This window comes from Phoxinus phoxinus, assembly GCF_949152265.1.
Source record: "Phoxinus phoxinus genome assembly, chromosome: 9".
NCBI classification, from domain to species: domain Eukaryota; kingdom Metazoa; phylum Chordata; class Actinopteri; order Cypriniformes; family Leuciscidae; genus Phoxinus; species Phoxinus phoxinus.
Window position 1 is genome coordinate 35,033,532 of NC_136884.1, and position 15,121 is coordinate 35,048,652.

A 15,121-nucleotide genomic window follows, 5' to 3' on the forward strand; every position below is an offset into this window, starting at 1 on the left:
ATATGTTTACGGTGCATTTTCACTATATTTTCTGTTAAGTTCAATGCGGAGCACAGATACGCTCAGCAGTGAAAGTCCACTTGCAGCTTCTGTTCACTCTGCTGACATCTGCAGTGTGAATGATGTTACCTGATCATATGGGTGCCAATATAAATAGTGTCAACATTATATCATCAGTGTCTATTTAAGGTTCATACCTGTTTCTCTGTCCTGTGAGCTGCGGCTGATACAGTGTCGTGGTTTTTATGTTCATCCATCGTACACAGCAGACATATAAACTTCTGATCAGTGCTGCAGAAAACCTCCAGGAGTTTATCATGTGTTTGGCAGATCATCTCCTGCAGTCGTCCAGTGGCATCGGTCAGATTGTGTCTCTTTCTTTTAAAGAAACTCTCGTGTTGTTCAAGGTGATTCTGACAGTAAGAGTTCAGACACCCTAGACAGGACTTGACGGCTTTGCGTTTTCTTCCAGTACAGGCGTCACACTGCACATCTCCAGCTCCAGCGTAAGGAAGTTTAGTCTTCTTCAGTTTCTCCACCACTTCAGCCAGCATGGTGTTTTTAGCTAAAGCAGGTCTTGGACTGAAGGTCTGTCTGCACTGAGGACAACTGTAGACTCTCATCTCATCCTCCTGATCCCAGCGGCCTGTAATACAGATCTTACAGAAACTGTGTCCACAGGGAATGGTCACTGGATCCTTTAGGAGATCCAGACACAATGGACACATGAACTCATCTTGAAAAAGTATGGCTTCTGCCATTTTACTGCATGTATACAGAGACACAAACACACAACAGCTCAACTACACTTTAGTTTCAGTTTCCTTGAACTCACGTGATTCCTGTTTCCTGCTTCTGTGTTTGAGTGCCGTGTGCAAATGTCTGTAAGTCTGTGAAGTCATAGATCATAAAACGTCCACTAGATGTCAGTCTAGACTGACACTCAAAGAATATAAGTTACAGAGAATCAGGAAACACCATTAATAACTGCAGTAAAACTGCATCCTATTTATCACATCTATGCAGTGCTGTAAGTGGTTTAAACTATATGAGAAAAGCTATTTACTTTGTTTTAAAACAGTTGTCATTTTATGTAATAGTATGTCATTGTATGACTGTGTCCTCAGATGAACATTAACTGTCTTCTGTGTAGATATTTAGACTACGCCACCCGGGATTAACTACCCGGGAAAGACCCACAGGTTAGATTTTTCACAAGATGACCGAGACGTGGATACTTGGTATCAAAAGTATAAATCTTTATTAAACAGCCAATTAGTTAGAGTAATAGAGCAATCATAAAAATGATCAGCAGCAGCAAGCCACTAGCACTGTGAAATAAGTTTATCAAACACAAAAGAAAAAGACAAACAAAGAGCTAGGGCTTACCAATTGGAAGGGAGGCTAGATGCTGGGCTTTAATAATGCCTGTAATAATAGATACCCACATGTGCACCAAACCACACTTACACACTAAAGAAATTCACTGCAAATCCTCACCACTTTGGTAAGATGAGAGTGTCACAGTATCTGGTTTGTGTATTCCTGGTGTCCACTAGATGTCCTCTTCCCCACGGTGTCATCCACATCCTCACTACATTTCCCATGATCCTGTCTGTCACTTAGTGTTCATTGTGTTCAGCTGTTTCTTGTCACCTCATTTAGCACTTGTGTATATATACCCTGTCAGTTTCAGTGTTTGTCACGGAGTCCTTGTTTAATGTCCCCACACTTCCGTTCCTGTTTCTGCCTGTTTCTTGTGTCTGTTGGATTGCTTTACTGGATTTTGACCCTTGCCTGGACTGTTTTGTGAGTACGGATTACCCCTAATAAACCACTGCAATTGGATCTACCTTTTCCTGTGTGTGTGTTCGTGACAGAGAGCTACTGCCACACAGGAACAGCTACCCTGCCTTCTTCAGGCCCCCAGCTCCAGCAAAAAGTAAAGAGAAAAGGCAAGATTAGGAAAATAAACCAAAACCACAAGTAACAGACTTGTCACAACAAAATAAGGCCAAGAAAGTTAGACCGAATTGTTGAATGCAAAGCAAAACTATTAAACTAATAAATGCAAAAGAATGAATACAAAACAAACTATATAATGCAAAACAAATGAAGACAAAACAAAACTAGTGACTGCAAAGAAAATGAAGGCAAAACAAAAATAGTGAATGCAAAACAAATGAAGGCAAAACAAAAAGTATTAAATGCAACAAGTTATTGAATGCAACAAGTTATGGAATGCAAAGATTATAGAATGCCACACAAAGCTAGTAAATGCCAGACCAATGAATATAAAAGTAATGAATCACAAAGGTTGTTGAATTAAACACAAAGGTTACTGAAAGCAACAAAGGTAAATGCAACAAAAAACTAAACTAAACAGAGTTAAAGCAAACCAGAATTAAAGCAAAACAGCAGTGTTGCAGCTGTAAGCCATGCTGTAGACCATGCTATAAGCCATGCAAAGCCGGAAGCAACAGATATGGCTGAGTGGTTTAAACACCTAAAACACAAAAGTAATTAAAGGGCACCTATTATGGAATTTTGAAATTTACCTTTCATGTAGTGTGTAACATAGATCTAAGTGAACGAAAACATCCTGCAAAGTTTGAAATATGAAAGTGCACCGTATATAAAGATATTGTCTTTCAAAAGTAAGAGTCGACTCTGAGTCATTTTTATGAATCGTTAGAAGACCGAAGCTTTTTCTCTGACTAGATGACGTCAACTTGTCAAGTTATTTGAATACGATACGCCCACTTATTGCGCTCCAAGGCCAGGGAAAATATCATGGCGACGAGACGCTGTGTTCTGAAGTGCGACTCAAAAGCCAACTTTTTTCATATGCCCAAGGAGGAGCATTTGAAGACTAAGTGGCTACAATTCATATATACAACTATACCACAGAAGTATACCGAGCCTTGTGCTTTACTCGCGCCATTTTCAAGACGATTGCTTTACCAACTTAAATGCAATCAAACTTGGATTCGCGAGCCGGCTGATATTGAAGGAAGGTTCAGTTCCAAGTGTATTTGCATCAGCTTCCTCCTCCGTATCACAACCTGTAAGTGTTATTAATAATTTTTTGCTTTTATATTTTATGTAGCATGCTTAATAATTATTTTGTTTGTTGTGTAAGCACCGTTTAGCTTCTAGGTCTTCAATGATAATTGTATTGAGATAGCCTATGTGAAGTGTTTGTCGTTGTTTTCGGAGTTGTCTTAAAGAGTAATACCTCGTAGTAACGTAACTACATTTAATTTTTTTTATTTTTGTAAAAACGTTATGTTTATGCATCGGGCTAACGCAAACAAAGACTGATTGTGCTTTTACAATATGAACTCTGGGCTATGCTCGCTAACATAACATTACATGCTTTATCTTATTTTTAGTTTTTTACTACAAACTACAAAGCAGTGGACTATAATAATTATTATAACACAATTTAATTGATAAAAGCATCATTGTACTCCGTGTTAAACAATAAGTATTATCTCTGTAAACACTGCTGGGTCATCTGACCAATCAACGCAGATTAGCGTCGCGCAAAGGAGGGGTTTGAAAAATGAGTCGTTGAACGATTCATTTGGGAGTCGGTGAGCAAATCAGGTAAAAATAAATGCATATTATACGACAACAAAAGTGTTTTTTGTCATTGCATGCATGTAAAACTGTTGTTGGGGACTCCCTAAACAACATTAGGAACATTTTAAATGTCATAATAGGTGCCCTTTAAAATAAAAACTAACATGCCTTTATGAGGGCCAAATAAATGGACAGGAGTGGGTTGTACATACAGTACCAACTAATGCGGACCACGGCATGTATCCAGCAGCTAAACCTTTATGATCACATGCAGAGTCAGACGACAGTAGTCACCCAAAGAGACACCATAGTATAGATCACCCGTAATTCTCCGATGCAGAGAACACAATGGCAACAAATGGCGATCGATCATATACGGGTGTAGCAAACGCCCAAACAAATGTCAGCTTCACGAAGGGGCTACAATAAGCAAAAAAAACAACTATTACAGATACTATTAGGGCGCTTTCACACTTGGTTCGATTGCCTGTTCCGAACCCGAGTTCGATTGCTCCCCCCTCCCCCTGATGGACTGTGTTCACATTATATTATTTGTATCTGAACAGCGGTACGCTTGCGTCAAGCTGCAGCTGGCGGGAGTAATCGTGTTGCTTAGTAACCGCTATGAACGAAAGGCGTCAAAATGGATAAAATTGCTCGCTTCACATTTGTTCTTTTTTTTTACTTTTGATTTTGTTTTTTAAAGAAAAGATACAGAAACACTTGCATTTGTCTGCCACAAAAGTGCAGAGGCAAGCAGAAATCATCGCCAATCCCGCTTTTCGTCAAGGCAAGTGTATACACACACACACACACGAAAGAGCTAACGTTATTACATTATACGTCATCAATAGCGGTTAATTTCCGCGATTTGGTACGATTGCGTTCATATCAGCAGCGAACTATACCGGAGTTCACACGTACCCCAGACCACCCTTTTTAAGTGGACTCGAGTACGGTTCGCGGGTGCGCACCCGAGTTCGGAAGACAGCGTACACATCATCCAAATGAACCGAACTCTGACGTCATTCGAACCTGGGTGCGCACCAAAAGTGCTAGTGTGAAAGTGCCCTTAGAGTCTACAACAATGACCAAGCATGGAAAACGCCAATACATACCCCTCGTTCAAAGTGGCGAGACCTCGGAAATGCGATCAGCTGAGTATGACGCAACATTTTTACCTTACCTCAAGCCTTTATATACGCTCCCCTGACCAGCACTCGATAACAAATGGTTACCTAGGGGGTTTGGTCGTAAAAGACAGCCACGAACCCAAAGCAATAACTGCATTTCACTACAATCACAAAAATAGTCCAGGCCTGGTCCTATCTCGTCCTTCACTGTCATCGCTCCTCCTTTTATGCTTCCGTAGCTCCTCCATGAGATACGAGGCCGGTGCAGCGCGCAGGTGACTCTCATTAGTAATCACGCGCTGTTCTCTCACAGCCCTCTGCCTCATCCTGCTTGGATCTGGACAAGCTGAGGATGGTGGGTACCAGGAGGGCTGTAAAGGGCTGATGATGATGTGGCATGCGGTAGTTCGTTTCTTCATCCACCTCACCGACTGTGTAACGCGAGCCAAATCACCTCATCACCAAATCAAGAAACTAATGTATATCCCACATATACAAATGGCCATAACTCCGAGTCCAACCCACTCCAGAATAAATCCATTAACTCACCCTGTCACATTGTCAGTCTGTTTTGATTTCTGTCTTTTCTGTCTTTGTCTGTCAGTTAGTTCTGTTCTGTCTTTCTCCGCCCCCTGCCTGTTTGTTTCTATGGTGTTTGACTGATTGTTAGTTCAGTTCAGGTGTGTCTTGTTAATTTGCTCTTCAGTTCTGGCTATTCAAACCCTGTGTTCTGTCTTGTTCTTTGTCAGTTCTAACATTACATTTATTTGGTTGTCCTGTTCCTGAGATCCTGTTTTGTTTAAGTTTTGAGTTAGTCTTTAAATAAAGTTGCTGCACGTAGATCCTGTTTCATCCTTGCTGCAACCGATTGTAACAGAAGAACTGATCCCAAATGGATCTAGCAGCACTACCCGTCCAAGGACACGGAGGCTGTTCCCGAGACACCCCCTGAACTGTCGGCGCCTCCCTGGCCTCCAGAACTAGCTGGTGGCCCCCTAGACTGCTTGCGCCTCGCTGGTCTCCCGAGTTGCTGTATAACGTGGCTGCCTTAGGCAGGGATCGTACCCGGGTCTGCAGTGCTCAAGTGCAAGGTGTTTACCACTGAGATAACTCCCCAAAAGTTGAACCCAAAAGCAGAAGAGCAATGAGCCAGGATGCCTGTGTTTCTCTCCAAAAGTATAATCTTTACAAATAAACAAGGAAAGCCGAGCTCTCTGTTCGCGTCTCTGCATCCTCACATACTTAATATTCAACAATATTACTGATCTGCCTGCATTGACACCATTATATTAGAACTGAACTGAGCTGGACGATGACATCACTGTTTTCTCCAGAGTGGCTGTGTAGATCAACTAAATTAATAACTTTTTACAACAAAAATGAACCATCACTGAACTTACTTATGCTGGACTATGACACTTTTTTCTTCTAGATCTGCTGTACAGCGGAAACAAACTTTTTCCCCCGTGTTATCACTTTAAAGCTGCTTTGAAACAATCTGTATTGTAAAAAGCACTATATAAGTAAAGGTGACTTGACTTGACATCTTGTTTACAACTCTCCGGAAAGTTTCTGAAACAGTCCAATTCACAAACGGAGATTGGGGTGTTTGGGAGAGTTCACTTCCGAGGGGTGGCCTTTCTTACAACATGTATGAAGTAAAAAATAGAGTAAAAAAGAGCTGTGACAATGACAATCTATCTCACGTGTTTGGAAGAGATTCTTCTTTTTCTTAGATGTGACCGTGAGCCTCTCCTCTGGATACCACCCACAGACCAATGGGCAGATGGAGTGGAAGTTACAGGAGATCGGACGATTCCACCAAACCTTTTGCCATGGTCACCAGAACTCCTAAAATCAGTTCCTTGGCTGGGCCAAGTACGCTCAAAACTCCCTTAAGCAACCATCCACCGGCCTGACCCCGTTCCAGCGTGTACTCGGTTATACCTGCCTCCACTGTTCCCGTGGTCCGGAGAACCTTCAGATATTCCAGCTGTGGATTTCTGGTTCAGAGAGAGCAAGAGAGTCTGGGATGATGCACACCATCATCTTCAACGGGCAGTGCACAAACAGAAGAGTCACACCGATGTTCGTCGGACCGAAGCTCTATCCTACCAACCCGGGCAGAAGGTGTGGCTCTCACCGAGGGACATCAATTTTCAAAAAATTAAGTCCCAGACACATTGGCCCCTTCACCATCCTTCGTCAAGTAAACCCAGTCACATATGAACTGCAAATCCCTGCGCACTATAGAATTCACTCAACATTCACATCAAACCTCACCACCCCTCTTTACTTTGTTAAATGTTTTAGATAAAAGCTCCTTGCATGCAGGATGGTGTTACAATCTGTATTCTTTCCTAAGAGTGAAGTATAAAAAGGTCTTTCATCTTGGTCTTTATAAATAGTAATATCTGAAAATTTTACTTTATCCTGACTATATTCGAGACTCAACTTAATACATGTGTTTGAGTTAAAAAAATGCATGATAATGCATTTTCATGCGTTTTTATTTTCATATAGAAAGCATTAATAGGAGCATTGAAGACAAACTCCTCCCAAGAGTCCCAAAAAAGGATTAGCATAATTTTGTTCAAAACCTTTAACCTGTTGTAAGAAGTCATCTTCAAACATAAAAAAAAAACTTATGTTAAGTCCATTCTGTTAGTGTCAAGATACATCATTTTTTAGCTGTCACAGCTGGTTGTATAATATGATTGAAATTATAGTAGAATAGAATAGAATGAGGCATTTATATAGCGTTTTCATATGTACTACTGTAGGTCTCTGGTCTCTCCACCACCAGTGTGCAGCATCCACTGGGATGATGCGACGGCAGCCACAGTACAACGGCGCCAGTGCGCTTACCACACACCAGATATAAATGGAGAGAGGAGAGAGTGATAGAGCCAATTCAATGGATGGGGATTATTAGGAGGCCATGATTGGTAAGGGCCAATGGGTGGAATGTGGCCAGGGCATCGGGGTTACACCCCTACACTTTACAAGAAATGCCATGGGATTGTTAATGACCACAGACAGTCAGGACCTCAGTTTTACATCTCATCCGAAGGACGGTGCTCTTTGACAGTATAGAGTCCCTGTCACTATACTGGGGCATTAGGACCCACACCGACCACAGGGTGAGCACCCCCTGCTGGCTTCACTAACACCTCTTCCAGCAGCAACCTGGTTTTCTCCTATCCAGGTACTAACAAGGCTCAGCCCTGCTTAGCTTCAGTGGGCAACCAGTCTTGGCCTACAAGGTGATATGGCTGCTGGCTAGTAATATGATAATGATTCAGCAACCAGTTTTAACTACTGTTTAAACAAATGATATAAACTAGCATGCTTGCATAGCATTCCTCTAAAAATGTTAACTCATTTTAGCCCATGCAATGTCGGTACGTTTCAAACGTGGTCCACTGAAGCAAGTTGTAGTTTTATTTAACATAAACTAAATACAAACTAGGTTTGACTTGACATGAAATAAACAGGAAATTACAGTAACAGAGATTGTTTTGGCTTTACAGCAGCAAGTTATTGTCCAGCTAAAGTTAGTTTTAATTGATTGCGCTCATCCACACAAAACAGTGTTTGGTGGCTTGAGAATGCAAACCCTGAAATAGGCTCAAGATTTTTTTGGGGGAAAAAAGGTGTGCAAATCTCAAAAACGCAAACCCACAGACGGCAAGCACATGCAAATCACGTGTTTAGTCTATAGGTATGTGCGTTTGAATATATATGTGTGCAGGCGTGTAGTCGTCCTTTACAAATCAACTCTCAACAAACTATTTGTCTGGCCTTAAAAATTTAAAATGCAGAATTATTTATTGCTTCCACGTAGCCACTTGAACCGGAATTATCCCGACAACGTTTTATCTGTACAGAGGTAAAGGGAAGGAGGCGTTCACAGGGGAGAGACTAGTTGACACTTCAGGACTGCGTTGTCGCCGTGTCCAGACGCAGGTCCTTCATCAGATCCGGATACGGCTTGGATCCGGCGAGCTGCGGTAAACCTCGGGATAAACAGAGAGAAACTTGTTTTGGTCCAAGTCCTTGAGGATTTACCCAGCGAGTGAAAGCAATTTCTCAAAAATTTAGCTGCAACTAAGAAAGAGAGGCAAAAAAGTTATGGAAATTCGAAAGAGTGAAAGAAATTGCACTTGCCACCTTCCCGTCCCATCTCCCTGGACACCAAATAAATATGTGAAGAAATGTGTGGGTACTTTCATGTAAGCAGCAGCATTAGTTATTCTAAATCTAAATTTCCTTCATTCTACCTAGTGCCACTCCCGCTCCGCCCCAACCCTACTTTTAGAGCGGCATACATTAGTCTACATGCAAAACACCCTGATATATATCCAAGAATGTCATCAAAACCATTAAAACTATACGGATCTTCAAAAGATGAAGACTTTTACTGCTGGTGATGACTCATTTGTTTTAAAACCCGACACACACTTCTAAAAGGTAAGCTTGTGTTGAGTATGTGTGTGTGAGAGAAAGCGGGGCAGAAATCATCATGTGGCTCACCTTATTGTGTATTTATTCTAAAGTGAAAGCATGATAACTATCTAGTAATGACTGAAGTCAGTGCGAAGCTTGTTTTGCATTGCGGACATTACCAAGCGCTTTTTTTTTCGTATCATTCTCTGTGTTTCTCTGTACCTTTGATCTCTGCCTAGACTCTGGACTCTGTGATCCTATTCTGCCTGCCCCGGCTTCAGCCTGTGTTTCACTACGAGTACTGGATATCCCCCTTGATTCTTGCCTGTCTCATTATATGTCTGCTTACCTGTGTTTCATTGCATGTGCCAATAAACTTCTGCAAATGGATCCAACCGCCTCAGCTTCAGCATTACATATTTAGCAGTGATATTGTCAGGCTTTTCTATTTCCAGTGCAGTAAGCTAATTGCCTAATTTTAATTTTAATTTAATTAGCTAATTTAACCCTCTGAGGACCAAAAACACGCCGGCGCGTTTTCCTCGTTTTTTTTCACATAGCAGCAAAATAGACTTAAAATACTCCCTTCATTTTTTGTCATACAGGCTTAAGAAATATGAAAAAATAAACTGTTAAATGTCTTCTTATTTATGGGTTCACTTAAAATCAAAATAAAACATTGTGCTTTTGTAAAATAAAGAAAGTAAACAGGGTGTGCTTTCTGCCTCTCCATCTCCGTGAACTTTTTTTCTAGTGCACATCTCTAAACTCAAACAAAACTCAGCGAATACTATTCACTCAGACATGAGCTATATATCTCTATAATCATATAAGTGTGTAGTTTTAAACTATCTAATTCAAAACTAAAACAAATATTCTCTGTTTATGCAATCTATATAAAAAGAGCGAGAGATCAGCCGTTCTCATTATCGTTCTGGCAGCTCATTACTCTGCTAATGTGACACGCCCATGGAGAGCGCGCGCTACTCAAACGCAGATGATCTGAAGCAACACATGAAAACCAGTCAACGCCCACAACAGCTGGAAAACACACTCGCAGTGAGGAATAATAATATCGTGATAATCCTGGAAATTTTACCTCAAACGTGCTGGAGTAGCCGAACAACGGATCCAGCTGCAGATCATCAGTGAGTGCTTTGTTCTAAATATATATGAAATAATATATATGAAATGGTGTCTGTAAACCGCAAAAGACTGTTTAAATTTGAATCGCGTTTCTGTGTTTGAATGAATGAATGGCGCATATGTTGTTGTTTACTACAGCTCGCGCGTGTCTGTGTGTGAATGAAACTATCTATATTGCTTACTGAGATGAGTAAAAATCGACTGAATACGTTGAAATAAAATGTCTTTGTATAAGCAACATATTAAACTGCAAATTAACATTTATGCCCTAATATATATTATAAAAGATATGTTACAGACGAAATATGAAAGACAACATTTCGTTTTGGAAAGATTATAAAGTTTTTACTGCCACATCAAAACCTAATTTACAAGGTGCAAACAAAATCTTAAAAGGTCAATATAAGCCTTCTCTTTAAATTATTTTTGTGTTTTATTAGTGACAAATTTGAGGAGAGGATAGTAAGTAAGTAAGTAAGTAAGTAAACTTTATTTATATAGCACCCATCACAGAAAGAATCACAAAGTGCTTTACAAGTAACATGTATACCATTTAAAAAGCATCATACTAACATAAATACATAAAACATAAAAGCACAATCAAATAAAAGCTTGTCTAAATAGTAGTGTCTTCAGCTGCTTTTTAAAAGAAACAATAGAATCGGCCACACGCAACGACAAGGGCAGGGCATTCCACATTTTTGGAACAGTCGCCTGGAAGGAGCGATCTCCCCGAGTTTTAAGGCGGGTTTTAGGTACCATCACGAGATTTTGACCTGAGGAGCGAAGAATACGAGACGAAGAGTAAGGGGTCAACATGTCAGTGATGTATTGAGGCGTCTGTCCATGTAGTGCTTTAAAAGTTAAAATTAAAATTTTATAATCAATTCTGTATTTTACCGGAAGCCAGTGGAGAGTAAATAAAATAGGAGTAATGTGTGCCCTTCTGTTTGTTCCTTTTAAAAGCCTGGCTGCGGCATTTTGAACCAGTTGAAGACGCCTCAGAGAACAATTGTTATAACAAGTAAAAAGAGAATTACAATAATCTAACCGTGAAGAAATAAAAGCATGAATAATCATCTCCATGTTAGTTTTGGGCAGTATTGTTCTTAATTTAGAGATATTTCTCAATTTATAAAAACAGTTTCTGACCAACTGTCTAGAATGACCATCCAGGGACATCGATTGGTCAAACAGAACACCAAGGTTTCTTATGCTCGTCTGGACAGAGGAGTCCAAGGAACAGAGGTGTTGTTTAATTTGCAATATTTTTTGTTCTGGAGCAATGATCATAGTTTCAGTCTTTTTTGTATTTAGTTGTAGAAAATTGTTATATAACCAAGACTTAATGCAAGACAGACATTCCAATAAATCCGTTAATTTTTCAAACTCAGAATCATTAAAAGAGCAGTACAACTGAATGTCATCAGCATAAAAGTGATAAGACACATTATTAAAATTTCTGATTATTTCACCAAGCGGACTCATATATAATAAAAACAAGAGAGTACCTAAAACTGAACCCTGAGGAACTCCATATGACAGAGGGGTCATATCTGACAGAATGTTATTAACAGACACACAAAATGATCTGTCGCTCAGGTAAGAGGTTAACCATCTAAGAACAACATCAGAAAAACCCATTTCATTGTGTAATCGATTTAACAGGACCGTATGGTCTAAAGTATCAAACGCAGAAGATAAGTCGAGTAAAATCAGCACTGTGTACTGTCTTGAGTCAGCAGCCATCAGAATGTCATTTGAAACTTTAAGAAGTGCCGTCTCAGTTGAATGGCATTTCCGGAAACCTGACTGAAATTTATCAAGTATGTTTTTACCATTAAGAAATGTAATCAGCTGGCCAGCGACCACTCTCTCAAGAATTTTTGGTAAAAAAGGCATTTTAGATATCAGCCTATAGTTAGTTGGCACAGAAGAATCCAAATTAGGTTTCTTTAGTAAAGGGCTGACAACTGCTTGTTTAAAATGACTGGGAACAGATCCACTTAAAAGGGACAGGTTAATCATTTTAACAACAAATGGTCCAAGTAAATCAAACACATTTAATAACAACAAAGTCGGCACTACATCGAGCGGGCTAGAAGATGGTTTCATTTTACTTAATATACTCTTAATGTCATCTAGATTAATAGGTGAAAAATTATCCCAAGTGTATGAGGCAGCTGACCCACATGAAATGACATCAAGAGATGGATTTGTAGTATTTCTAATATCATGCACCTTGTTTACAAAAGCCTGAAAAAACCTATTGCAATCACTCTTTGAGTGTACAGGCACTTGGGGAGCAAGGGGAGAGACTATTTTAGATATTGTATCAAATAGGACTCTAGAATTGTTCTTGTTCTGAGTTACAAGTTTAGTAAAATAATCTGACCTGGCCTGTTTTATCTTAACATTTAGCAGTGAGATAAGCTCCCTCAAATGCAATCTATGTACTTCCAGACTTGTGGATTTCCATAAACGTTCAACTTTACGGCATTTTCTCCTGAAAGACATTATATCATCATTCATCCAAGGGCACACATTATTGGGGAACATGCTTTTACTTTTCAAGGGAGCAACTAGATTTAAAACCGACAGGCACTGATTATTAAAAGACTGCAGAAATAATTCAGCATTATTACAATCAATAAAAGAACTCGGGTCAAATGACTCAGAAAATTTCTCAGCTGTAGCTTGATTAATAATACGTCTACATTAATAGCCATACTAATAGCCTACATATTCCAAAACTTTCTGAAAATACGAATGAGAATTAACTGCACAATTACTAGAAATGTTTACCTTGGATATTATACAATTTGCAAGCATACACAGTTTGTGGAAAAATACACTTTTTTTCAAGATGTTTCCAACTCTGAACCAATTCTGTAGTAATATATATATATATATATATATATATATATATATATATATATGTATGTATGTATATATGTGTGTGTGTGTGTTGTCTTTGCATTCTTTGCATTCTGTGTGGTTCAGTGACACCTAAGGCTCATTAGTATGCAGCATTAGCGAGTCTTTGTCTTCTCAGGTGTGAATGAGGACATTATTCATGACCTTGTTGGATCATTCACGCCCACCTGCATATTGCCTTTCCAAACAAAAATTTGTCTTACAAAATTTAAATCAATCTATTGTTTAATGTGAACGATTAGCCCGGATGATTTTCAGATCATTTTGAAGTAAAAACTCTAGCCGACAACATCCATTAGTCAAAAGTATTGTGGGAATATGTGAAGTTGGTCGTATGTGGTCTTATATCAGAAAATTTTAGTTTTAGTTTTTTGAATAACCACGCATAAATAATATTCTCTCAAAAATGCAAATATGTACATGCATGTTGCTCACATATTATGATAGCCATGTTTGTGCTAAATATAGTGTAATTACACCTTTGCCATTAATATGTTTATAAGCAACTGAAAAAAATACAAATATCAGGGCATGTCAAAACATCTCAAGGACCCCAAAAACACCTTAGACCCCAGAGGGTTAAAATGAAAATCTTTAAACAAAAAATGAATGTGGAGAGAAAAGGAGATCATGTGGAGAAATAGATCCTTAACCCACTGAGGTCGGCGGTCAAGCCGGCGTGACAAGCTCGCTTTTTTCTTATCAGTGCAAAAGAGACTCAAAATACTTTGATTTTGATCTTACATATAAGTGTTATACATCATTCAAAACTGTTAAATGTCTTCTTTTATTTGTGTACACTCCTAATAAAAACAAAATGTTTTGTTTTTCATAAAATAAAGAAAATAAACATGATGCGTGTTCTGCCTTCTCTCTCAAAATGTGAAGTTCATTCTGAAACACGACAGAAAATTATCTGTAACTCAGCAAATGCTGGCCACACTGACATTAGACATATGTCTTTACAAAGCTTGAAGTCTATTTTTAAATGATGTAAATGATGAAAATACAAATATTCTCTGTTTAAGTGACACCTATTTTTAAAGCAGGTGATAGGACTCTTCCATCAAATTATAGACCCATAAGTATCCTTCCAATAGCATCAAAAATTGCAGAAAGAGTAGTTTGTGATCAATTAATTTCTTATCTAAACGAAAGTGAAGTGAATCTACACCCAATGCAATTTGGGTTTCGAAAAAAATATTCTACCGAAACTGCTAATTGTTATTTTCTCGAACAAATTAGAAGTCAACTTGACAAAGGTGGTGCTGTTGGAGCTGTGTTTTTAGACTTAACAAAGGCATTTGACACAGTGAATCACAACTATTTAATGTCAAAACTTCAGAATTTTAATTTATCAGATGCTGCCTTGATGTGGATGAAATCATACCTCAGTAATAGAAGTCAATGCACAAGAGTGGCCGATAAATGCTCTTCATTTGCTAGCTGTCCTACGGGGGTTCCTCAGGGGTCAATTTTAGGACCGATTTTATTTAGTATTTATATTAATGATCTGCCTCAAGTATGTCCAGGTGTAAATGTTATAATGTATGCAGATGATACTGTGCTTTTTACTCATGCAAGAACCAAAGAACTAGCTGCTAGCAAACTGTCAACTGCAATGGTGAAAGTCTCAAATTGGTTGAATGAGTCTTGTTTGTCACTAAATGTAAGTAAAACTGTATGCACGTATTTCACTGCACGAAAACAAAATTCTGTGAATCCAGATATTATATTTAATGGTGAAGCAATTAAATTTGTGACACATGTTAAATATTTAGGAATAATAATAGACCAACACCTGTCTTTTAAAAAGCAAGTAAAAAGGGTTATAAATAATGTTAAATTTAATTTGAATAATTTTAAAA

General features: G+C 38.9%; 1 protein-coding gene across 1 annotated transcript in view; it reads right to left on the minus strand.

Annotated features, from left to right (window-relative positions):
• LOC307004551 (uncharacterized protein) overlaps nucleotides 1–15,121 on the minus strand; it is a 30,901-nt gene that overhangs the window by 5,792 nt on the left and 9,988 nt on the right. The window contains exons 9-12 of the mRNA XM_079623868.1: nucleotides 6,549–6,724; nucleotides 5,033–5,152; nucleotides 4,624–4,667; nucleotides 198–803 (exon numbers count right to left, since the gene is read on the minus strand). Coding sequence (XP_079479994.1) covers nucleotides 198–803; nucleotides 4,624–4,667; nucleotides 5,033–5,152; nucleotides 6,549–6,724 — 946 coding nt within the window. The remainder of the gene's footprint in view (nucleotides 1–197; nucleotides 804–4,623; nucleotides 4,668–5,032; nucleotides 5,153–6,548; nucleotides 6,725–15,121) is intronic.